Consider the following 26,200-nt stretch of genomic DNA (forward strand, 5'->3'; position numbering starts at 1 on the left):
CTTCGAAGGCCTCACGGAGCTCCTTTATTTCCGCATGCATCCGGACAGCCACGACCCGACAGAAGAATTCCAGCCTCAACGCCTCGCCTACGCCACGCTCCTCCATTTCCGCGTTGTAGGCTTCCAAGTAAGATGGGACTTTGTCCCCGTTGAAACGGCCGACTCTTTCGACCACTCGCTCAACCGCTTGTTACGCTGCTTCTCGCCTCATCACCACTCGTGCCGACTCCAATACCACTTCGGCCACCATCTCCGCGAGGTCGTCGTCTTCCGACTCCATCCTCCCTTGCCGCCTTTCACGTCGGGTTCACAAAAGATGTCGCATTGTTACGCGCGTGCGTGGAGAAAGGCGGGACCACGGGGGTCTTGGACTAGGGAGTGATGGAGCGTAGGAAGTCGTGCTTCACCGTTTCCGGGGCATCCCAGAAGCACACCGGAAGCAACCGAAGAGAGAGAGAGCGCGTGCTTAACACCGACTCATATACACTCACTCACACACACACACACACACACACAGGCCAACCCGACTCACACCCTTAAGTACAGGAAGTGCAGGAAAGGGGAAGAACCTGACACCAACGAAGACGCGAATATACACAGACAGACACAAACGTATATATGTATATATAAAGAAAAAAAAGAATACATTCCCGGCTTCGAGCCGTTCCAAGGCAGGTTACAGTAGTCGTCAGCTGCCAAGCCGCCGTCGGGGAGCTCACGGGCTCGTTGCGCCGAGCGGGGTCTTGCACAGGAGATGACCTGAAGCAAACCCTAAGCGAACACGAAGGAGGAGAAGAAGAAGAAGAAAAAGAAACACTAACCCTAGACTAACGGTATACCCTCTAATGCAAAATGGGCAACCCTTTCACAAAGGGCGTTCCCCTCCTTTTATAGAACAAGGAAAGGGATGCGTTACAATGTGGGGCAAATCCCGACTTACATGGGATCGCCTGTCCCGACTTGACTACTCTTCGGCGCCATAAAGGCGCCCTCGATATTCACACTAAATGTGCATGGGTGCGTACACACGCTACACCCCGCCGATGTAGCCAATGTTCCCGGTTTCCGCCTCTGGCCGAAATTCTTCACGACAGCGTAATAAAACCTAACTTAGAGAAGTGCATGAAGTGTTTCTTATAGTACAACATTTTAGATGGAAGTGGCTCTAGTGGGGTGATCCATTTATACCATGTAAATTTGCCATATTTCTTGGCGTATTACTTTATTGCAGTCCTCATGAGAGATTAAAGTGTTATCAATCGCGTGTTCGTACTTAACGGGGGGGAGGTTATTAATGTCTAGACCCTTCACAAGAAGCCAAGTCACCATCAGGCCATACCATGAATAGTATAGCCAAACTGTAGAAAGTAGCGTGCGGAAGCAGGTATGAAGACAGAACAGAGGAAGGAAACACAGGTTTAATGGAGAGCTTGGACTTACACGGTATACGCGGGAGAGACAAAGAGAGAAACACAAAAAACTATATTTCACAATAATACTCAATCTCTATACATATGACGTGCTCAGTGAGCACTTTTATACAAGTCCTAGAAGGACTGACCGAAGTACTAACAGTACTTCAATGCTCATCAAGAGCCCCTACACTAACTCCCAAATATATTCCTCACGGAATATCTTTCCTAACAACCTAACCGATCGGTCCCAACCGATCCGGTCCTCGGCTTCTTCAGCCGATCCGGCCGATGTTGAGCTTGTCTCTCAACACAGACTCATACAATGATCGAGAGGCCTTAAAGGCTTGATGGGATATTCTATCATGTGGGAATGTCTCTGTGTGTCGACTCGGGTGCCGCGTCATTAGCTCCTTCGACATAACTCTAGTAGCCATGCCCGAGCAGGTACTGGTGCATCTTGTAGGACCAAGATGCGTACTTGGTTCTGTCGAGCTTCTCTGTTGGAAGCGAGCTCGCCATGCCTCTATCCATCGTTCTTCTTGTTCTTCTTCGTCAAACTGTGTCGGCTACAGAGAGGTTCTCAACCCTCGCGCTCTGATACCATGTAGAAAGTAGCGTGCGGAAGCAGGTATGAAGACAGAACAGAGGAAGGAAACACAGGTTTAATGGAGAGCTTGGACTTACATGGTATACGCAGGAGAGACAGAGAGAGAAACACAAAAAACTATATTTCACAATAATACTCAATCTCTATACATAAGACGTGCTCAGTGAGCACTTTTATACAAGTCCTAGAAGGACTGACCGAAGTACTGACAGTACTTCAATGCTCATCAAGAGCCCCTACACTAACTCCCAAATATATTCCTCACGGAATATCTTTCCTAACGACCTAACCGATCGGTCCCAACCGATCCGATCCTCGGCTTCTTCAGTCGATCCAGCCGATGTTGAGCTTGTCTCTCAACACAGACTCATACAATGATCGAGAGGCCTTAAAGGCTTGATGGGATATTCTATCATGTGGTTGGCTATGTATCCTGTGGATAAAGACTACAACTTGAAAAAGTGCCTCTACTAACATCAAGGGTAGAGTGGACTCAGCCCTAATAATGTCATGTGGTATAGTCGATTTGCTTCAGAGTTGGCGTGATAATATCATCACTAATGGTCTCTCTAATTGTGTCGACATGAAAGAGATACATGAGGCTTTTCTATTGTAACCTGCGGGTGGCGAAGACAGAGCTGGAGGTCGTTGCCTCCGAGTCTCCCATTGTATCATTCCTCTCATAGTGATTGTTGGAGACTGTGGGCTCCCGTAGTTTTTCCCTTTTAGGGTTTTCCATGTAAACATGTTGTGTCGGCTTATTTCTTGTTTTATTTACTTCCTCCATTGAGTATTTAAGACTCGGTTGTGGCTGAGCATTATTCCTCACAATCTAGTATCAGAGCAAGGAAGATCCATTCGGCGGCATGTTGCGGTGTCGACGCTTCTCCTGCTGCCTTTTCTTCCGCTTGGGCCTCGGTTGATTCAGCGTATCTGAATCAAACATCCGAACCAACTCGGCTACCTCCCATCGGTTTTCGCTCTCGTCCGAGTTGGCTGTCTCCAACTCGTCTTCGGTTTTCTCGCCCTCGATGGCGTCATCTCCCCTATCCGTGGTTGGCTTCAGCTCTCTCCTTCGGCTGCTCCCCTTCTATCCGCTTCCGAACTTCTCCGCGGGTCCATCCTCGGCTTCTTCAGCCGATCCGAAGTCGAACTTGTCAACTGACTCGGTGTCGCGGTCTCCACTGCTTTCCTGTTGCTTTGCTTCGTCGTTCGGGACTGTTCTCCCCCTAAGTTCGGCACGTCAAGGTGACGCAATCCGAGCGCACCTGAGAATTACCGCAACTTGTCCAGACCAAGAGGCTTGGTGAAGATGTCGGCAGCCTGCCGATCCGTCGGAACGTACTGAGGTTCGACTTCACCGGAAAGGACACGCTCACGGACGAAATGGTAGTGCACCTCAATGTGCTTGGTCCGTGAGTGGAAGACGGGGTTCTTCACGAGTTGGATGTTGCTGAGGTTGTCGCAGTAGATCGCCGTTGGATCGGACACCTCCTCTTGCAGGTCCTTAAGTAGCCGCTTCAACCATATGGCTTCGCATGTCACGACAGCCGCTCCTCGGTACTCAGCTTCGGTGCTCGACAGTGCAACTATCGACTGCTTCTTACTGCTCCACGCGATCGCGGCACTCCCGAGGGAGAACACGTATCCAGACGTGGATCGGCGATCGGCGGCGTTGCCAGCCCAATCAGCATCGGTGTAGCTGACTAACTGCGCGGCTGCACCGGTCCGATATAGCAGTCCCTGGTCCTTAGTGCCGTTGACATACCGAAGTATGCGTTGCGCACACTGAAGGTGCTCCTCGGTAGGTCGCGCCATGAATTGACTGACCACCCCGACCGGATAACTGAGGTCGGGTCGGGTGGTGGTCAAGTATATGAGGCTTCCGACAATTTGTCGGAACCTCGTCGGGTCGCATACCTTTCCCGTATCGGAACGAAGCTTCACGGTTCTATCCAGAGGAGTCGAGACGGTCTTACAGTCGGCCATCCCGAATTTGAAGAGCATACTCAGCACGTAGTGACGTTGGCTAATCAATATGCCTTCGGGGGTACGGATCACTTCGATCCCGAGGAAGTAATGAAGGTCCCCCAGATCCTTCATGTCGAACGATGCCGCAAGCTGGAGCTTCACGCGGTCGATTTCACCTAGGTCAGCGCCGGTGATGACCAAGTCATCAACATATAAGAGCAAGAGCCGCCTAACTTGGTTCAAGGAATAAACATGAGAACCCAAGAGGAGGAGGCAGAGGAAGAACCTGCCGACACTCCCCTACGTTGTCGGAAGAGAAGCGACACAGAGCAGAAAGGGGACGAATTGGGACCGTTAAAAGACAGCACACCGATAGGACCAGAACCGCTGGCGCCGGTGACTGAGCAGACAGATAACACACCAGTAGCTCCTACAGCACCGGACACAAGCATCACACGGGAGCAAGAACTCTCCACTATCAGGGAAGAGTTAGAAGCCCAGGAGGCCTTGAGGGCTAGAGAACAAGAGCAGAAGAAGGCAACGGAGGATGAGTAACGAAGACTCGAAGAAAATATCCGGAAAAGCTATCAATTCAATGACCGGTTGAAGGAAGAAAAGGAGAAGCTGCTACAAGAGAAGGATAAGCTCCGGCGATCGGCAGAAACTAAAATCAAGCAGCTCAAAGAAGAACTTCGACAACAGAAAAACCGGGAAGACCGCGCCCGACGCCAAATAAACCAAAAGCTGAAGCAGAAGACAGAGGATTTTGAACGACTACACTGGGATCGCAAGCATTTGGATGCGGAGCATAGGAAGTTGATGGCAGAAGGTGTCTGGCAATAGGAGGAGCTACGGAAACTTCGGAAGGAAGTCAACAGGGCGACAGAGGCATTGGAAGAAGCAGCAAGGGACCGGATGGAGCTCAACCGGCAGCATTATGAGGAGACGGAATGGGCAAAGATGGTGTTGAATAGTGTTCAGAGCACTTATCAAACTCAATTCCTGGAATATGAGGTGCAGGCACAGGCAACCGCGGGCCTGATAAAGAAGTTAAAAGAGGAAAAGTAGGTTGCGGAGGACAAGTCCAAGATGGGGCTCGGCCGGAGCCGCACCATTGTGCTGGGATGGAAAGAATGAACAAAGAGTATGATTGGTGAAAGCTCAGTGCAATGGTGGTCAAAATGGGTACAACAAGCAGCGGAATTATAGACATTGCAAGCGGATGCGGAAAACCGGAGAAAGAAAAGTGACAACTTCTACAAGATGGATGTGAAGAGTATTGTAACCATTCGGGAGGAGTTGTCGAAGGATTTCTTGTCCCTAACAGGGGAACAATTCATGGTTGTAAGGCAGCTGGTACAACAACTAGATGATGACCAGCTTGGCACTCAACTCCAGCTCGAGCGATACGAACGAGAGCGAAGACAACAGATAGCATCGCAAATGTCGACGGCAATTAACATCAGTGATGGAGAGAAGTCTCTAGAGCAACCACCGAATGTAGCCAAGACTAGAGGAGGCCAGCCAAACGAAGCCCAAGTAGAACAGCCAAAAGAAGTCAGACCAGAGGAGCTAGACAAAGCCCCAGTGCAGTAGTAGGAGGAGCCAAGGATGGAGGATCCGGAGCCACAAGCGCTGAGACCAGTAGAGCCGGAAAGGAAGAGCAGGCTGGAGAGCAGGACGAAGACCAACAACAACTACTACTACTACAACCGGAGAAGCAACAGCAACAGCCAATGGAGCAACTACCCGATGAACCGTTGGCACCCTTGGACCAGAGCATTCTGGACATTTTGGAGGATGAATGAAGGGGCGAACCGTGGGTTCGACGTACAATGTATTGTCCCACGGGTGTGCCATGTGTTGGCCAGTTAGGCTAGAGTATGAAAGGGGAATCAGTTTTGGGAGTTGTAATTAGATAAATTATAATAATTATAAGATCGGACGGACGAACCCGGAATCGGTATGCCGATCCGGATCTGGACCGGTTCGTAGACGGTTGCCGGTTGGCATCGGTTTGTAGCACAACTGGATACCTATAAAAGGATCCATAGATGATGTCATTAGAGACGGATAATTAATAGAGAGGTGTTGTGTCTTTACATATTGTGTATCTTGTTAATATCGGTGATTATCAAACACGTGTATCAAGTTAATCATTCCGGATAGTAACTGGGAAGGATCGGTCCTGTATCACAGTCTGCACATTCCTTACCATACCACCCCTTTGGTGAAGTGTTCCAAAGGGACACCCTGTGTTAGCGGCTTGTCCAGCCCGGTGACCCTAACCGGCCAACACCGTGACCCCTAGAAAACCTAGAACGGTTGACCGAAACTCGCCTTCTCGCATTCCAAGCACTCTTGACAGAGAAAGCCAATAGAAAGGCGTGGCAGACAACAAAGTAAGGGATAAAGATCTAGCTGAAGGGGACATGGCTCTCAAATTCGTGTCTCAATGACACAAAAAGAAGCTCAAATTATGAGGCGAAGGCCCCTATGTAGTCTCGGAGATTACCAAGACAGGAGCATGTTGAATACGCACGCACGAAGGAATCGACATCCGAGGATTCATCAATTGGAACAAGCTCAAATGTTACTATGGACCCCTCACCCTCGAAGCCCTATTCATGGCTCGACAACGAGAAGTGGAAGCCAAACTTAAAGCATCCAAAGGCCAAATGGCCCTCTTAGAAACCGACCTTCACAACGTGCAAGCGAAACTGAAAGGACAAGGTGACGCCCACCCCGTGGCTATGGCTAGGTCGATAGACCCTAATGACGTGACAACACACCTACCATGCTTCGCTGACGGCGTACCTCTAACAACAGTAATCGATACTGGAGCATCACTAACCCTTTTCTCCTTCGAAACGTGGGAGCATCTCCCAGACCTCGAAGCGTGCAACGACAACTTCCTTGGCTTCAATGGTTCCACATCACATTGCCTCGGAGCCTTTGTGTGTAACATCAAGACACAATATTGTAACCACTCAATTCGAGTTATGGTCCTCCCACCGAAAGTGTTGTACACCACGTGACTCCTCGGTTTGGATTGGTGTCACGTAAGGGAATGTCTCCTATTACCAAGCAAGAACATTGTCTCCTTTCAAACTACAATTGGTGTGAAGTTCGAGAAACTCGTTGCAACAACACTCGAACCACATCCCACCAATCTCGACGAACTCTAGAGCATGAAAACACCCAACCAACAAGAACTCGCTCAATCACCGGCCACCCAAGGTCAAAGTAACGCTAACATCGGAACAAGGACATCCACGCCATGCAAGTGGGTGAATGTTCACACGACCTTCGCCGAAGGACCAGGCCGCGGAGAATGTGTTGTTAGGCGAGTCAGAAAAGAACTCACAAACGCCCAAGGTTGGCACAAAGGTGCCACTCGCTTCTGATATTACCGATTAGGAACACGGTCTACGGTCAGTCCTTCGACCTAGACCTCAAACGCGCATCCCGACCATGCCATGTGCATCCCGACTTAGCCAAAACCATTCCAAGCAATACATCCACATTTATCTATTCGAACAGTGTGGTTTGAATCATCCCAACCAGTGTTGCCTTTTGACGGCTAACATTGCCTGTCATGAGAACGGTATTCCAAAAAATTTGCGTGTCGAATGACGATTTGTTTCTCAATTCTATATTATAGACTGCATCGTTAGCTTCAATGTGCATGGTTCAACATAGAAATCCGATATCACACGAGCCAGGTATGAACATTTTCATTTACTCACGCGCTCTTGTCTATGCCCTCCTCAACTTTGCTTTCTTGTTCATGTCTCTCGACCTGAGTTTCAAAATCAGGGTTTTCCAATTCTATATCATAGTCAACTTTGTAAGTTTCGATTTCATGTTTGAACACAAAAATCCGATATCACACGAGCCAGCTATGAACATTTTCATTTACTCACGCGCTCTTGTCTACGCCCTCCTCAACTTTCCTTTTTTCTTCATGTCTCTCGACCTGAGTTTCAAAATCATGATTTTCCTATTCTACATTGTAGTAACTTTGTTAGGTTCAATTCGCATGTTTGAACACAGAAATTCGATATCACACGAGCAAGGTATGAACATTTTCATTTATTCACGTGCTCTTCTCTACGTCGTCCTTAACTTTTCTTTTTTCTTCATGTCTCTCGACTTGAGTTTCAAAATCATGATTTTTCAATTCTATATCATAGAGTCCATCGTTAGCTTCCATGTGCTTGTTAGAACACAAAAATCCGATATCACAAAATCTAGGTATAAACATTTTCATTTACTAACATCCTCTTCTCTAAAACCTCCTCAACTTTGCTTTCTTATTCATGTCATGATTTTTTATTTCCATATCATAGCTAGCGTTGTTAGCTTAAAATCGCATTTTTGAGCACAAAAAACCGATATCACATGAGGCACGTATGAAAATTTTCATTTCTTGACGCGGTCTTCTGTACAACCTCCTCAACTTTTTGTTTCTCTTCATGTCTCTCGACTTGACTTTCAAAATCATGATTTCTCAATTCTATATTGTAGAGTGCTTCTGTGAGCTTCAATTCACATGTTTGAACACAAAAATCCGATATAACACGAGCCAGGTCTGAACATTTTATTTTTCTCACGCGCTCTTGTCTACGTCGTCCTTAACTTTGCTTTTTTGTTCATGTCTCCCGACTTGAGTCTTAAAATCATGATTTTCCAATTCTATATCATAGACTGCGTTGTTAGCTTTGATGTGCAGGTTTGAACACAAAAATACGATATCACAAGAACCAGGTATGAACATTTTCATTTACTCACGCGCTTTGGTCAATGTCGTCCTCAACTTTGCTTTTTTCTTCATGTCTCTGGACCTGAGTTTCAAAATCATGGTTTATCAATTCTATATTATAGAGTGCGTCGTTACCTTCGATGTCCATGTATGAACACAAAAATCCGATATCACACGAGCCATGTATGAACATTTTCATTTACTCACGCGCTCTTGTCTATGCCCTCCTCAACTTTGCTTTTTTCTTCATGTCTCTGGACCTGAGTTTCAAAATCATGGTTTCTCAATTCTATATTATAGAGTGCGTCGTTAGCGATGTCCATGTTTGAACACAGAAATCCGTTATCACACGATCCAGGTATGAACATTTTCATTTATTGATGCATTGTTCTCACTGTCCTCCTCAGCTTTACATTTTTCTTCATGTCTCTCGACCTCAGTTTCGAAATCATGATTTTGCATGTCTATATTATAGAGTGCATTGGTAGCTTCCATGTGCATATATGAACACAAAAATCCGATATCACACGAGCTAGGTATGAACATTTTCATTTACTCACGCGCTCTTGTCTATGCCCTCCTCAACTTTGCTTTTTTCTTCATTTCTCAGGACCTGAGTAACAAAATCATGATTTCTCAATTCTATATTATAGAGTGTGTCGTTAGCTTCGATGTGCATGTTTGAACACAAAAATCCGATATCACACGAGCCAAGTATGAACATTTTCATTTATTGATGCGTTGTTGTCACGACCCTCCTCAACTTTACTTTTTCTTCATGTCTCTCGATCTGAGTTTCAAAATCATGGTTTTGCAAGTCTATATCATAGAGTGCATCGTAAGCTTCAATGTGCATGTATAAACACAAAAATGCGATATCACACGAGCCAGGTATGAACATTTTCATTTACTCAAGCACTCTTGTCTACGTCGTCCTTAACTTTGCTTTTTTCTTCACGTCTCTCGACTTGAGTTTCAAAATCATGATTTGGCAATTCTATATCATAGAGTACATCGTTAGCTTCCATGTGCTTGTTAGAACACAAAAATCCAATATCACAAACGCTAGGTATGAACGCGCTCTTGTCTAAAGCCTCCTCAACTTTGCTTTCTTCTTCATGTCTCTCGACCTCAGTTTCAAAATCATGATTTTTTATTTCCATATCATAGCTTGTGTTGTTAGCGTAAATTCGCATGTTTGAACACAAAAATCCGATATCACACCAGCCACGTATGAAAATTTCATTTACTGAGGCGCTCTTGTCTACAACCTCCTCAACTTAACGTTTTTCTTCATGTCTCTCGACTTGAGTTTCAAAATCATGATTTCTAAACTTTATATTGTACAGTGCTTTTGTGAGATTCAATTCGCATTTTTGAACACATAAATCCGATACCACACGAGCCAGGTATGAACATTTTCATTGACTCACGAGCTCTTGTCTACGTCGTCCTTGACTTTGCTTTTTTTTTCATGTCTCTTGACTTGAGTGTCAAAATCATGATTTTGAATTTCTATATCATAGAGTGCATTGTTAGCTTCGATATGCATGTATGAACACAAAAATCCAATATCACACGAGCTAGGTATGAACATTTTCATTTACTCGCGCGCTCTTGTGTATGCCCTCCTCAACATTGCTTTTTTCTTCATGTCTCTCGACCTGAGTTTCAAAATCATGATTTCTCAATACTATATTATATAGTGCGTCGTTAGCTTTGATGTGCATGTTTGAACACAAAAATCCGATATCACACGAGCCAAGTATGAACATTTTCATTTATTGATGCGTTGTGGTCACCACCCTCCTCAACTTTACTTCTTTCTACATGTCTCTTGACCTGACTTTCAAAATATTGGTTTTGCAATTCTTTATCATAGAGTGCGTCGTTAGCTTCTATGTGCATGTTTGAACACAAACATCTGATATCACGCGAATGAGGTATGAAAATTTTCATTTACTCATGCGCTCTTGTCTACGCCCTCCTCATCTTTGCTTTTATCTTCATGTCTGTCGACCTGAGTTTCAAAATCATGATTTACCAACTCTACATCGTGGTTACCTGGTTTAGCTTCGATTCGCATGGTTGAACACAAAAATCCGATATCACACGAGCCAGGTATGAACATTTTCATTTACTCACCCGCTCTTGTCTACTCCGTTCTCAACTTTGCTTTTTTCTTCATGTCTCTCGACATGAGTTTCAAAATCATGATTTTCCAATTCTACATCGTATTTAGCTTTGTTAGGTTCGATTCGCATGTTTGAACACGAAAATCCGATATCACATGAGCCAGGTATGAACATTTTCATTTACTCACATGCTCTAGTCTACACCCTCCTACTCTTTGCTTTTTTCTTCATGTCTCTCGACCTGAGTTTCGAATCATGATTTCACAATTCTATATTATAGATAAATTGTTAGGTTCGATTCGCATGTATGAACACAGAAATCCGATATCACACAAGCCAGGTATGAACATTTTCATTTACTGAAGCGCTCTTGTCTATGCCCTCCTCAACTTTGCTTTTTTCTTCATATCTCTAGAGTTGAGTTTCAAAATCATGATTTCTCGATTCTATATTATAGATTATGTCGTTAGCTTCGATATGCATGTTTGAACACAAAAATCCAATATTACACGAGCTAACTATGAACATTTTCATTTATTGATGCGTTGTGGTCACCGCCCTCCTCAACTTTACTTTTTTCTACATGTCTCTCAACCTGAGTTTCGAAATCTTGGTTTTGCAATTCTATATCATAGAGTGCGTCATTAGCTTCGATGTGCATGTTTGAACACAAAAATCTGATATCACACGAGCAAGGTATGAACATTTTCATTTACTCACACGCTCTTGTCTACGCCCTCCTCAACTTTCCTTTTTTCCTCATGTCTCTCGACATGAGTTTCAAAATCAGGATTTTGCAATTCCATATCATAGAGTGCTTTGTTAGGTTGGATTCGCATGTTTGAACATAAAAATCCGATATCACACGAGCCAGGTATGAACATTTTCATTTACTCACGCGCTCTTGTCGACGCCCTCCTCAACTTTTCTTTTTTCTTCATGTCTCTCGACCTGAGAATCAAATTCATGATTTACCAATTCTACATCGTAGTTAGCTTTGTTAGGTTCGATTCGCATGGTTGAACACAAAAATCCGATATCACACGAGACAGGTATGAACATTTTTATTTAATCACCCGCTCTTGTCTACGCCGTCGTCAACTTCGGTTTTTCCTTCATGTCTCTCGACCTGAGTTTCAAAATCATGATTTTCCAATTCTACATCGTAGTTAGCTTGGTTAGGTTCGATTCACATGTTTGAACACGAAAATCTGATATCACACAAGTCCAGTACGAACATTTTCTCTTCATGTCAGTCGACCTAAGTTTCAAATTCATCATTTGTCAATTCTATATTATAGAGTGCGTCATTAGCTTCGATGTGCATGTTTCAACATAGAAATCCGATATCACACGAGCCAGGTATGAACATTTTCATTTATTGATGCGTTGTTGTCACCGCCCTCCTCAGCTTTACTTTTTTCTTCATGTCTCTCGACTTGAATTTCAAAATCATGATTTTGTAAGTCTATATCATAGAGTGCGTCGTTAGCTTCGATGTGCATGTATGAATACGACAATCCGATATCACACGAGCCAGGTATGAACATTTTCATTTACTCACGCGCTCTTGTCTATGCCCTCCTCAACTTTGCTTTTTTCTTCATGTTGTGGACCTGAGTTTCAAAATCATGATTTCTGAATTCTATATTATAGAGTGCATCGTTAGCTTCGATGTGCATGTTTGAACATAAAAATCGAATATCACACGAGCCAGGTATGAACATTTTCATTTATTGATGCGCTGTTGTCACCGCCCTCCTCAACTTTACTTTTTTCTTCATGTCTCTCGACATGAGTTTCAAAATCTTGGTTTTGCGATTCTATATCATGGACTGCGTCGTTAGCTTCGACGTGCATGTTTGAACACAAAAATCCAATATCACACGAGCCAGGTATGAACATTTTCATTTACTCAAGCGCTCTTGTCTTTGCCCTCCTCAAGTTTGCTTTTTTCTTCATGTGTCTCGACCTGAGTTTCAAAGTTAGGATTTTCCAATTATATATCATAGTCAGCTTTGTAAGCTTCGATTTTCATGTTTGAACACAAAAATCCGATATGACATGAGCCAACTATGAACATTTTCATTTACTCACCCGCTCTTGTCTGTGCCCTCCTCAACTTTGTTTTTCTCTTCATGTCTCTCGACCTAAGTTTCAAAATAATGATTTCTCAAATCTATATTGTAGAGTGCTTTTGTGAGCTTCAATTCGCATGTTTGAACACAAAAATCTGATATCACAGGAGCCATGTATGAATATTTTCATTTACTCACGCGCTCTTGTCTACGCCCTCCTCAACTTTGCTTTTTTCTTCATGTCTCTTGACCTGAGTTTCAAAATCATTAGTTTCCAATTCTACATCGTAGTTAGCTTTGTTAGGTTCGATTCGCATGTTTGAACACAAAAATCCAATATCACACGAGCCAGGTATGAACTTTTTCATTTACTCACGTGCTCTTGTCTACGCCCTCCTCAACTTTGCGTTTTTTTTTCATGTCTCTCGACCTGAGTTTCAAAATAATGATTTCTCAATTCTATATTATAGAGTGCGTCGTTAGCTCTGATGTGCAAATTTGAACACAAAAATCCAATATCACACGAGCCAGGTATGAACATTTTCATTTATTGATGCATTGTAATCACCGCCCTCCTCAACTTTACTTTTTTCTTCATGTCTCTCGACCTGAGTTTCAAAATCTTGGTTTTGCAATTCTATATCATAGAGTGCGTCGTTAGCTTCGATGTGCATGTATGAACACAAAAATCCGATATCACACGAGCCAGGTAGGAACATTTTCATTTACTCACGCGCTCTTGTCTACGCGCTCCACAACTTTCCTTTTTTCTTCATGTCTCTGGACCTGAGTTTCAAAATCATGATTTTCCTATTCTACATTGTAGTTAGCTTTGTTAGGTTGAATTCACATGTTTGAACACAAAATCCGATATCACACGAGCCAGGTATGAACATTTTTCATTTACTCACGCGCTCTTGTCTACGTCGTCCTTAAGTTTGCTTTTTTCTTCATGTCTCTCGACTTGAGTTTCAAAATCATGATTTTGCAATTCTATATCATAGAGTGCATCGTTAGCTTCGATGTGCTTGTTTGAACACAGAAATCCGATATCACATGAGCCAGGTATGAACATTTTCATTTACTCATGCGCTCTTGTCTACGCCCTCCTCAACTTTGCTTTTTTCTTCATGTCTCTCGACCTGAGTTTCAAAATCATGATTTTCCAATTCTATATTGTAGTTATCTTTGTTAGGTTCAATTAGCATGTTTGAACACAATAATCCGATATCACACGAGCCAGGTTTCTCTCTCTCTCTCTCTCTCTCTCTCTCTCTCTCTCTCGTACATTGAGTCCAACAATTTCCACTCTAACTACACGAAGTTCAAAACCCTTTCGTCGTTGGAAGATGCCTTGTTGGGAACAAGGCCGTGTCAATGTGTAGGATCAAACACCATTCGATTAGGGTTGAATACCTGCGTATGACAGTTTCTGAGGTCGTGCACAGAGATGGAGAGAAAGAGAGAGAGAGAGAGAGACAGAGGCACAAAAGACTCTTTATTCATAAGAAAATAATACAACACCCAACCTTACAAAGAGGTTACTAGGTCACTTTATATAGTGACCGACTTAGGGCAACTACCCTTTACGCTAATTACACAAATGGCCCAAACTAGAGCTATACAAGGGATAGTGTGAATACGTCCATTATACACTTGTATTCGACACTCCCCCGTAATGGGCGTATACATGGGTTATCTAAGATTACAGGTATGAACCTAGGTTCTCGGACATATCAGTTTTGTTCGAGTCGGCAGGGTCCGAAGGCAGAAGACCGGACTGGTCGGGTCGGAAGAGTTGAAGCCGATCATTAAGGAACTGATGTCGGTTGTCGGAAACCATCCTGCGCTGTGTCCGGCTCTAACCGGACTGGTTTGTCGTTACGCCCATCTGATGCCGAAGGGACCGAAAGCGGTCTGCCGAAAGACACTTGGTCATTCCATCTGCGACATTGTCGGTTGTGGATATTTTCTCTAGACCGATTTTCCCTGAAATGACGCAGTCCCGAACGAAGTGATATCGAACGTCGATATGTTTGGAGGCGTTGTGGTGAACCGGATTTCTCGACAAGGCAACAGCACCTTGACTGTCGCTGTAGACAACTGGAGCCGAGTCATGGTCGACTTGCCGAAACGTGTGCGCCAGCCGGCCGAGCCACAAAGCTTCTTTTGCAGCGTCGGACGCAGCTACATATTCTGCTTCAGTCGTTGAGGTCGCTGTGCACTCTTGAAGTTTCGACTTCCACGAAATTGCTCCATTGCCGAATTTGAAGCAGTATCCGGTTGTTGATTTCCGACTGTCTATACAGCCGGCGAAGTCCGAGTCGGTGTAACCGACTACGCCTGAGGTTGAGTTCGGACCGAAAAGAATGCCGTGATCTTTTGTGCCAGCCAGATATTTGAACACATGCTTGACTGCGTTCAAATGCGATCGGCCAGGATTGTGCATAAATCTGCTAACGACTCCTACGGCATGAGAAATATCAGGCCGTGTCGCGACCATCAGGTACATAAGGGAGCCGACTGCCGGTGCATACGGTACCGACTTCATATCTTCCCCCTCCGGACCGGATGTCGGGCAGTCTCGCTGAGAGAGCCGAAGATTCATGGGGAGCGGGGTTGAAGCAGATTTGGCTGATTTCATGTTGAAGCGTTCCAAGACACGTCCGATATAGTCGGTTTGAGACAAAAAAAGATGTCGTTTATCGCGATGCCGACTAATCTTCATGCCAAGTATGTGTCGTGCCGGACCGAGGTCCTTCATGGCAAACTTCAACCGCAGTTGCCGAATGAGATCGGCAAGTTCGCCCGCGTGGCGTCCAGAGATTAGCATGTCGTCCACGTAAATGATGAGGAAGATGGGTGACCCATCTTGAGCTGTGTTGGTAAAAAGACAATGGTCCTCATCGCTTTTTGAGAAGCCGATCGATTGGATGAAGTCATCGAACTTCTTGTACCATTGTCGCGGTGCCTGTTTGAGGCCGTATAGACTCTTCCTGAGTCGGCAGACTAGATGTTCTTGGCCAGTGGCCACGAAGCCTTTTGGCTGCTCCATATAAATTTCCTCTTCAAGATCACCATGGAGGAAGGCTGTTTTGACATCTAGCTGAATCAGCTCCAGGTTGTCGGCTGCCACTACGCCGAGTAGAAAACGAAGGGTTGTCATTTTCACCACTGGTGAAAAAATCTCGTCGAAGTCGACGCCATATTCTTGTCGGAAGCCCTTCGCAACTAATCTGGCCTTGTACTTTGGGGTGGTCGAATCAGACGTCTCTTTTAGTCGATAAACCCACTTGCAAGGAAGAGCACGTCGATTCTTAGGTAGTTCGACCAGATCCCAAGTCTTGTTTGCCCGAATGGAGTGCATTTCCGACTCCATCGCCAGATGCCAGGTGGCTGAATCGACAGATGTCGATGCTTCTTCGTAAGACGTCGGTTCGCCGGCGTCGGTGAAGAAAATTCCAGGAGAATACCTCTCCGGTGGTTGCGACAGTCTCTCGGATCGTCGAGGTATGATTGGACTGGTCGCATCGGGTATCGAGGTCGGATGGTCCGAAAGTGAATTATTCTGCTGTGCCGAGTCGGAGTTGTCCGAGTCGGTAGTGGAAGGTTCAGCTACCCGTGAAGCTGACCGTGTGTTAAGAGCGGGGCCTTCTTGAAGGGTCGGCACATCGGAAAATGTTACCCTTCGGACTTCGATCGGTTTTTCGACTGATGGATTCATAGCCGACTCGTTGAACACAACGTCCGAACTTCGAACGATTTGTCTGCGTTCGGGGTCCCAGAGTCGGTATCCCATTTCGCCATCTGATCCATATCCCAGGAAAATGCATTTCCTGGACCGAGGTGCAAGTTTTCGGCGATCATCTTTCGGAATAAGGGCGTATGCCTCGCATCCGAAGATCCTCAGCTTGTCGTAATTCGGCTTACTGCCGATCCATAGTTCCTGAGGAATTTGAAGTCCTAGAGGTCTGCTTGGCGACATATTGATTATGTGTACTGCCGTGAGTAGAGCCTCTGCCCAGAAGCCATCCGACAGTCCGGAGTGTTGGAGCATGGAAACTATCCGTTCTTGGATTGTCCGATTCATTCGTTCTGCAATCCCGTTTTGCTCCGGACTGTGTGGTGCCGTAAATTCACGTCGGATGCCGCGTTGTCGGCAGAATTTGACGAATTCTTCTGATTTGAACTCTCCCCCATTGTCGGTCCGAAAGCATTTCAGTTTTCGGTCGGTTTGATTTTCTACCATAGCGAGCCAATCGGAGAAGATCGAGAAGACACGATCTTTGGTGCGAATTGGATAAGCCCACACCTTTCGAGTCGAATCGTCAATAAAACTGACGAAGTAAGAGGCACCGCCGAGAGACTGATGCGGCATTGGGCCACAGACGTCCGAGTGGACTAAATCGAGAGGTCTCGTTTCTCTTGGTGCTGATGTCGGGTGTGATGCGGCTGCTTGTTTGCCATACTGGCAATGTTCGCAGAATTGATGGTCCGAGAAGGAGAGTTTAGGGATGTATCCGGCTCTAGATAGGTGTGTGATGCCGGCCTTGCTGAGGTGTCCTAATCTTCTGTGCCATAGTGATGACACAGGAATATCCACCAAAAACAGGTTACCCTCTCTGAGCGTAACATGTAACGGATACAGTGAGTGTATCTTGGGTCCTCTAGCAAGCAGGAGGTTCCCCCTGTGGAGTGTCCACCCTCCCGAAGAAAAACCGGCACGAATGTCGTCTTCATCTAGTTGTCCGACTGAGATCAATGGCCTTGAGAGCTCGGGTACATGTCGGACATTGTGAAGTACAAGTGTAGAGCCACCTGCAAGGTTGAGCTCTACGGTGCCGATTCCAATGATGTCACAGTGTTGCGAGTTGCCGACTCGAACTGAGTCGGAGTGACGGATCGTATATTGCCGAAATTGGGATCGATGAGGAGTCACGTGAAATGACGCGCCCGAATCTAAGAGCCATGTGCTCGATTCTTCAGTCGTGAACAGAACTTCTGATCCGACTGGATTTTCGATTGATAGTATATTCGGGTCGTTTGGTAGTACATCGGCTGAGAAGCTGACGTAATTGATCTCCTCATGCCGGCCACTCTTCTTGTCTGATTTCTGAGACTTGTCGTTCTTGTTCTTGAGTGCGCAGCAGTCGGCTTTGATATGTCCGGGTTTCTTGCAATAGTTGCAGATTCGATTATCCCGTGACTGGCTCCGTCTTCGCTGATTGTTCGGCTGCCGTGAGGAATCTCTTCCTCGTATGTTCGATCGGTCTGTCGAACCTTGTACTACGTAAGCGTCGTCTGTTGAGTCTTTGGCGAAAGACTTTCTCCGAGCTGCTTCGGTCAGGATTGCGCTCGTGACTTCGGAGTATTTAACAGTCGTGGTTGACGCGTTGCACACGGTTGTGACGAAAGTTTCCCAGGATGAGGGAAGGCTGCTCATGAGTATCATTGCTCTGAGTTCATCCTCGATTGCCGTCCCCTGAGATGAGATTTGGGAGCTTATGCTTTCGTACTCATTGAGATGTGCTTGAACCGAATCGGATTCTTTCATCCGCAAGTTGTAGAGGCGCCGGATCAGAAACATCTTAGTTGCAGCGACCTTCTTTTCGTAGGTGTCCGACAGTGTTTTCCACAGTTCGAATGTTGTCGTACACGATTGCACCGTAAAGTATACCGATTCCGATAGGTGCATCCGAATCGTGGCGCGAACGATTCTGTCCAGCTTCTGCCACTCAATTGGTTTGTATCCTTCTGGAGGTTCTTCATTTTCGATGGGATCGATTTGCCCCTTAACTATGAGATAGTCCTGCATTTGCTCCTTCCAGAAGTTGAAGTTCGATCCATCGAACTTTCGTAGACTCATTTCTGACGAGCCGGATGTGGATGCCATCAAATTTGGTTTCGGTTGACGAAGCTCGGTTCGGAGTCGACTATGAACCTCGTTGGAGTGCAGCCGATTGGCTCACCCGATATCGTTCTAGTCGGATTTGAACCCGAGTCGGTTCGGCTTCGGATATATGTATTGTTGAACTTGCTCGAATTGACTCCGGTAACTTGAGGGACAGAACCGACTGGTCTTCCCGAGTGTTGCCGAGTCGGAGTGAGCCCGGTTCGCTTCCGAATATATATGCCAAATACCGATTATTGAAACCGATTGTCTGGACCGATTCTGCTTCGGGTGGCTGCAGCGACGAGAGAGACGGATCCAACTGATCCTCCCGAATGTCGATCAGCCGGATGAAACACGAATTTGGGTTGTTGTCCTTGAAGTCGTCGTTGTGCAGGAAGCCCACCTCAAGCAGTTACGATCAGGGAAGTAGAGTACAGCCGACTGGCTTACTCCGAGTGATGATCTAACGCAGCGAGATTCAAGCTTGTGTTTGCCTACTTTCTTCTCTGTTTCTTCGAATGACGCAAGAGGCCGAATGCTTTGCAGACTAGGATGAAGCGAAAGGCCGAATATTGTGCAGGCTGTGATGAAGCGAAGAACCGAATGCTGTGCAGGCTGAGACGACGGCCGACAGCGGGATGAAGGACCGAATACTGTGCAGGCTCTGATACCAGATGTTGGGAACAAGGCCGTGTCGATGTGTAGGATCAAACACCATTCGATTAGGGTTGAATACCTGCGTATGACAGTTTCTGAGGTCGTGCACAGAGATGGAGAGAAAGAGAGAGAGAGAGAGAGACAGAGGCACAAAAGACTCTTTATTCATAAGAAAATAATACAACACCCAACCTTACAAAGAGGTTACTAGGTCACTTTATATAGTGACCGACTTAGGGCAACTACCCTTTACGCTAATTACACAAATGGCCCAAACTAGAGCTATACAAGGGATAGTGTGAATACGTCCATTATACACTTGTATTCGACATGCCTTGAATCCAATGTAGTGAGGGAATGCAACCTAACTCAATGTTCTTCTTCACCAACACTCCCAACCTCCATTTTGAGTTCCAACCCATTCAAATCACCAATATCTTTGTCCATTTGTCCTATGCCTTCGATTATATTGACAGTTTTAAGCTCATCTATGTTTGAACTTTGTCTCTAGTCCACATCACATCTTAGATTTGCTACCCACTCCTCCAAACATCCAACTTGCATCGCATTTGTTTGATGTTCCCAAACCCCCAACCAACTCCAAGTTCCCCTTGTGTCCCTACCTCGTCCACAACTTCTTCATTTCCCTTTTCTCAACCAAACCTCTTTATGTACCCTCTATATAGTTTGTCAACCACTCTCATATGGTACAAACCCATCCTTGATGGCACAATACAACATCTGTATTTTGATTTTCCTATTTATTGTGTGGGGAAAAGGGAAGGGTTCAAATCTTCTACTTTCATCATTGCAAAAATGTGATTTCACTATTTCCACCTTTGTAAAAGTGGCCTCGAGGTTGTGTATTATCTCATCTTGGGGCACATGTTCACCAATATTCCTCACACTTTGATGGAGTAGAATATGGCTTTTATGAATTTATGACATGCATGAGATTCTTTAAAGAACTTGCTCTAAAGTTATCTCTCATTGTAGGATTGAGAATAACTCAATTATTACCCTTATTTCATTATCAAGCAGTCGACGACTAACCCTAAGGATAGAGAACTATGGTTTTACCATTATGTGCCATTATGTAACTAACAAGAATTCTAAAGCCTACATGATGCATTCCATTTCATGCACCATATTGATGGGGGAAAGTGTTAGTAGGGGTATTTAGCATACACTATTGAGCCTAGATTAATTTGGGGCCTTGATTTAGTTCATTGGCCAAAGAATGCCAATTACTATGGCCTCAAGATGCATGGTTTGTGTCGTGGCCTCTATTCCACAAAAGAATTTCAATTACTATTTTGATGTCATCGAGAGTTATTTTCTTCTAATTCATTTTGCATCCTATACAATTTAGCTTGTTGATAGTTATGCAATTATAGCTCAATGAATAGATCTCATCGAAATGGTTTGCATCTCTAGAAGCTTCCCATCCATTGGTCAATACTTCAATATTGTATTACATCTCTCTACTTACCTTGTCGTGGCTGGAAAGCTTTGTCTTTTAATGGAGGCATGTCGTATCCCATAATATCTAGAGACTTTTTGCACATTGGTGACAAGTACATTCCATGCATCACATCCACCAACTATAACATGGTCTATGAATTGAGCCAACAATTGTATCATAGATCTCTAAAATACATTATGGTGAACAAATGAGGAATTAGACCTCAAAGGAGGATTTTCTTAATATGGCAATGAATTGATCCACCAACAATGGTGTAAAATCTATGAAAAGTGGACAATAGCTTAAAAGACATGTCTTTGATAATGGTTAGTACCCTTAGTGAAAAATCCAACGTATGCATAATATACATACAATCCAACTACTCTAGGCACACCTATATTGTGCATATTGAAACATGAATCTAAAAGTCACCCCATTAATCCACTCTTGTCTTTCAAAATCTCCAAGGGAAATTTCCCCCATCCATGTAGTTTGGGGCATCAATCAAAGAATGTGGGAGGGAACATAGATTGATCTTCCTCACTACACACCTTAAAGTTCTCAATTGAAAACTTCGGTCTTCCATGTTGTTGAGGGACCATCGCTAAAGATTACTATGATAATCTTTGTTCCTGGGACATATTTGATGCATATATTCCTACTAACTAGAGAAGTTCGTCCTCGTATATAATTTTGACCACAATATACCAACATTCGGCATTTCTTGTTACAACCTTTGGGACAAACCTTTCCATGGTCGTCATGCTCCAATGCAAGTAAAACATCCCAATGATTTTGTAATAATGTACGCCATACTTCACTCGTCTTTAATTGGGAACAAAACCCCCATACATTCCATGTAATTACTTTCATTTCTGTAGGTATCTTTGGCCTTATCAATTCCCTCCCCTTGACAACTAAGATTACAACCAACTATTGGAAAAAACTCCCAACACTACCTAAGTCGGGTGGTGTTTCCTAGAAAGTACAAGTAAAAATCAACCACCCATGACATTTGTTGTTTGCAATTATCCCAAGGAAATTTCACGCTATCATTATTGTTAAAAGAGAACTTTTTAGGAGTGGCTTGAAATTGATTAGGCATCATGTTATTCAATGCACTCTATGTTGTCATGTCATTAATTTATTATCCTCCATTGTATTCAATCCACTTTGGATGTTCTTATTTTGATTGGGATATCCTATCCGTGGGTCTTCATCCATGAAGTGTTTACCTTTATCCTTCGCCACATCATGATCAATTGATTGGCCCATGAATATATGGTCATTAGACCTTAGAGATTCCCAGAGGATAGTCATGTAAAATTTCCCCAACAGCCCTAGCCTCAGTACAACTCTCCTTTTGCAAACAGTATGTTATGAAGTAGTCTAAAACACCACATTTTAAACAATGCCCATCAAAGGTAACTCATTGAATGCATGCCAAGGCGACCTATCCTCGACCAAGGGGGGAGGGGCATTTCATGTTTGTATTCTAACCAATATATACTTGATATTGATATCGATGTTGTGCATTGCCTTGTGGAGACACAAACACATTGCCCAACTTAGTTATTGCTAGGTGTAATATGGGCCACATGATTCGATGTAAATGCTCTATTTCCACCAATATGGGGCATTCATGGTTCATGATTTTTTGAAATTCCACCAAAGGCCTTGAAGGCTCTACGTGTACTATGTGTATCTTGTAAACGAATAAATAGACTCTCATGATGCTCTAGTGAAAGCAAAAGAAGTTTAAAAAGACACACGGTTTAGTGTACACTATCCTCCACACAAACTTCTTGTATTATTGCATGCATCCATTGTCTAACCCATAATACAATTGGTATTTTCATGATATCTTTACATTGTTTGTTTTCTCATAATGGCATGCCTAATTCAAGTATTGCGATTAATACAAGTAAACTTTTTATGTTTCCTCACCTCAACGCTTACAAAACATCCCTTTATACAACAATCCATTCGATATAGGGCTGACGTAAAGTTTCAATCTTTCCCAAATTGTCATTATCAAGGGTTTTTGTGATTCGAATCCATTCATGTCTTTATCTGTTGTAAGTTCTGAACTACCAACCAAACCAGTCACAAAAGCAGCAACAAAAGACCCAAAATCTAACCAAGAGAAGCAAGCATTGCCTTCCCCCGAAGAAGAAGAAGAAGAAGAAGAAGGTCTTGGAGGAGCCGCGAGCAGTCATAAACAACGAGAGGATGCTTCCGAGTATTGTTTCCCTGGGCGGCGGTGTCATCATCCTTCTGCCGCTAGTATTATTAATCTTCACCACAACAGCTGCTCCCTCCTCATCTGTTTCTGTTTCTGTTTCTGCTTCTGTTACGGACACTGTTCCTGTCCCCTCGGCTTGGCCCCTCCAGTTCCACTCCCTTCTCTTCGTAAACACGAGCTCCTTCACTCTGCAAGCGATAGACCTCTGGTACGATTGGCCCAATTCTCGTAACTTTAATATCATTCACAAGCAGCTCAACAACACCTTATATGACCTCGAATGGAGCAATGGAACATCCTTCTACTATGACCTTGATGCAGAGACATGTTTTACTCTTCATTTCGATGTAGGTATATTGCGTCCTGACTGGATGGTATACAATTCCACATATCTTGGCCAGCAAGATGTCGATGGATTCACTTGCAACGTGTGGAGCAAGGCTGATTTCATTGTCTACTATGAAGATGTCGAGACCAATCGACCCGTCCATTGGGTCTTCTACACTGGTAATATTATTTTGGGGAAAACTCCAAAATGCCCCTGACCTTTTCTTCCTTTCTCCAAATGCGTTGTGCTTTAATTTGTTCCAAACAATGCCGCCCTAAGTCAATCAATGGAAGAGGGGAAAATAGGATATTTAGCTCCATATCTGTAATTCCAAATATAACCACTCTAAATAGGACATTATTGTTTAACATGTTTAGCCCTTGATTTTTAGTCGTATGGATTATTTATCATTATGTCATTGTTTAGGATTGTTAATTACTTAATGTGTCACATGGATTAATTTCCTAACATGTCACATGGGTTCTCTTTCTTTTGATTAACTAATTCTTCTTGATAGTTGTATCATTTGTTATTGTTTAGCATGTTTATTGCTTCTCTTGTTCTTGATCATGAGTTCCCTTGTCTGTCTTGATTGTCTGTCATGGTTTGGCATGATTAGCAGTTGAAGTTTTCGTAAACATGACATGGGTTTAGTACCCTAATATGCATTCATTTTCTGTTATTATTTTGCATGATTAATGATTGAAGTTTTCTATAATCATGACCTTTATTAACTACCCAAAATATATCATCATTGTTTATGGTTCACTGTGTTCAATGTCTGCATGTTCAATCCTGGTTCTTAGTAATATGATGACTTCATCTTCGTTTGATTAAGCTATCTTCTGGCAATATTGGCATTATACATTTAATCCTTAAAAGTGCTATAACTTTTGGCTGAAACTAGTTTTGTGTGTTTAATGTGATAGGGACGTCCGTCCATGTCATGACATTTGAAGTGGGAGCTGTTCTTGAAGATAGTGAATGGCAGGCACCTGCTTATTGTTTTGATGGCCAAGAAAACAGTACCACCACCCCTGCTGCCAAGCCATTGACGATGAATGCTGGCAATGAGGAGAAGCAGTTACAGAGATGGCATAACAGCTTGCGAGCTTCCCTTCGTGATGATACCTTTTTCACTGTCAAGAATGAGCTCAACTTGTACACATAAAATAATTATGACATTAAACATACTGTATTTGCACACAGTTTGAATAACTCAATTGCGTATCAGCAAATGGGAAATATATTTTGGGATATGTTGCCTATCACATGGCCTTTTGTGTTTTGTGGCTAAAAGATGTGACACCATACTAGTGTTTATGCTGAAGGAAAGAAATCCTACATGGGCAAGATCATCATCAGCTACCTTGTGTTTTAAACTTGCGTTGGTGAAAAATCGTAAGTAAATCCCTTCTATTATGTGTTCCCTTGTGCATTGCTGCTCTTGTGTTGATTGTCAGACAAAAAACGGTTTCATGTCCATGGGCAAAGATGAAATACACATATATTTGGCTGAATTGGAAAGATCTGAAATTGTGAATACATCCTATCGTCAAGTTATCTGTTGAAATCTATGTCCAGCCAGGTTTCGCCCATCTCTCCTTTCGTGCTATCTAAAGCATATCTTTTATGTGCGTGATTAGCTTTGCTTATTCTTAGTTCGGATGGATTATATAATTATTCCTACTTGAGCATCTTGATTCCTAGTAAACCAGCTTTTATATATGCATGTATATTTAGAACACTATTCGGGAACTATGGTTATAAAGAGGACATGGATAGAGTTTGGGGATAATGTAGCACCCTAACAAAGATCCCTCCAAGCGGTACAACTAGAGGTCTAAATCTAATATGGACATTTAATTGTCAGCATGGATATTAATTTTTCTATAAAAGAGTTCTCGATATAAAGATGTTATGATTCAGACAGTAATGATAACAAACTACATGTGGGGGACATATCTGTGTATACAAATCTATGTTGATGCTTTGAGGGGAAAGGTGGTAAGCATCAAGTTCATTCTTTTTGTAGTTGAAAATAATTTCAAATAGCTGTTCTCTCAAGGTATATCCATGTTAGTGGACAAAATGTTGTGGTTCGAATGGTGATCTCCATCATTTGAGAGGGTATTGGATGTCCAACAAGTAAAAGGTATCATACATTGGGTATTTTTGGAAATGTTGCTCTTCTTTCCATAAAATTCAGTGAAGGTCAGACGTCATGTTAAATCTGCCAATCACCTTTCTTACTTTACTTATGGCCACTCAGTTTATCTGATCCCTAGCATTGTTGGCTTCATGTTCACGCATTTGCTGATTTTCTTTGAATGTTGGAATCAAGATGTGAGAATAATGTGTAGGATAGTGTGTGATGCCACATGGTCCATTGTTATGCTCAATGATCAACAGAGATATTGCAACATTCATTTGAATGGAGAGGGGGAGATTGGCATTTGAACAACTCTATAAAATGCATTATCATCTTATTTCTTTATCAACAACTATGTAATGCATGATAATTTCTCAATCATTTTATGAGAATATCCATCTAAGTTAACACTATTAACGATGTCACATGTTTATAATGTTGGATGACAATGAAACATGGTAAATTCCCAATAAAATAAAAGGGTTGAAC

General features: G+C 43.6%; 1 protein-coding gene across 1 annotated transcript; it reads left to right on the top strand.

The window, feature by feature from the left end:
• The first annotated feature begins 23,187 nt into the window (after positions 1-23,187).
• LOC147849459 (uncharacterized protein At4g14100-like) lies at positions 23,188-24,812 on the top strand. Its single transcript, XM_087337517.1, has 2 exons — positions 23,188-23,738; positions 24,489-24,812. Exons 1-2 carry the CDS (start codon positions 23,219-23,221, stop codon positions 24,728-24,730), a joined length of 762 nt encoding a protein of 253 aa, XP_087193643.1. The 5' UTR covers positions 23,188-23,218; the 3' UTR covers positions 24,731-24,812.
• The last annotated feature ends 1,388 nt before the right edge of the window (positions 24,813-26,200 follow it).

Source organism: Azolla caroliniana, unplaced genomic scaffold (genome assembly GCF_043228905.1).
Source record: "Azolla caroliniana isolate FFs.n. ecotype wild unplaced genomic scaffold, voAzoCaro1.0.p SCAF_55, whole genome shotgun sequence".
Classification (NCBI taxonomy): Eukaryota; Viridiplantae; Streptophyta; class Polypodiopsida; order Salviniales; family Salviniaceae; genus Azolla; species Azolla caroliniana.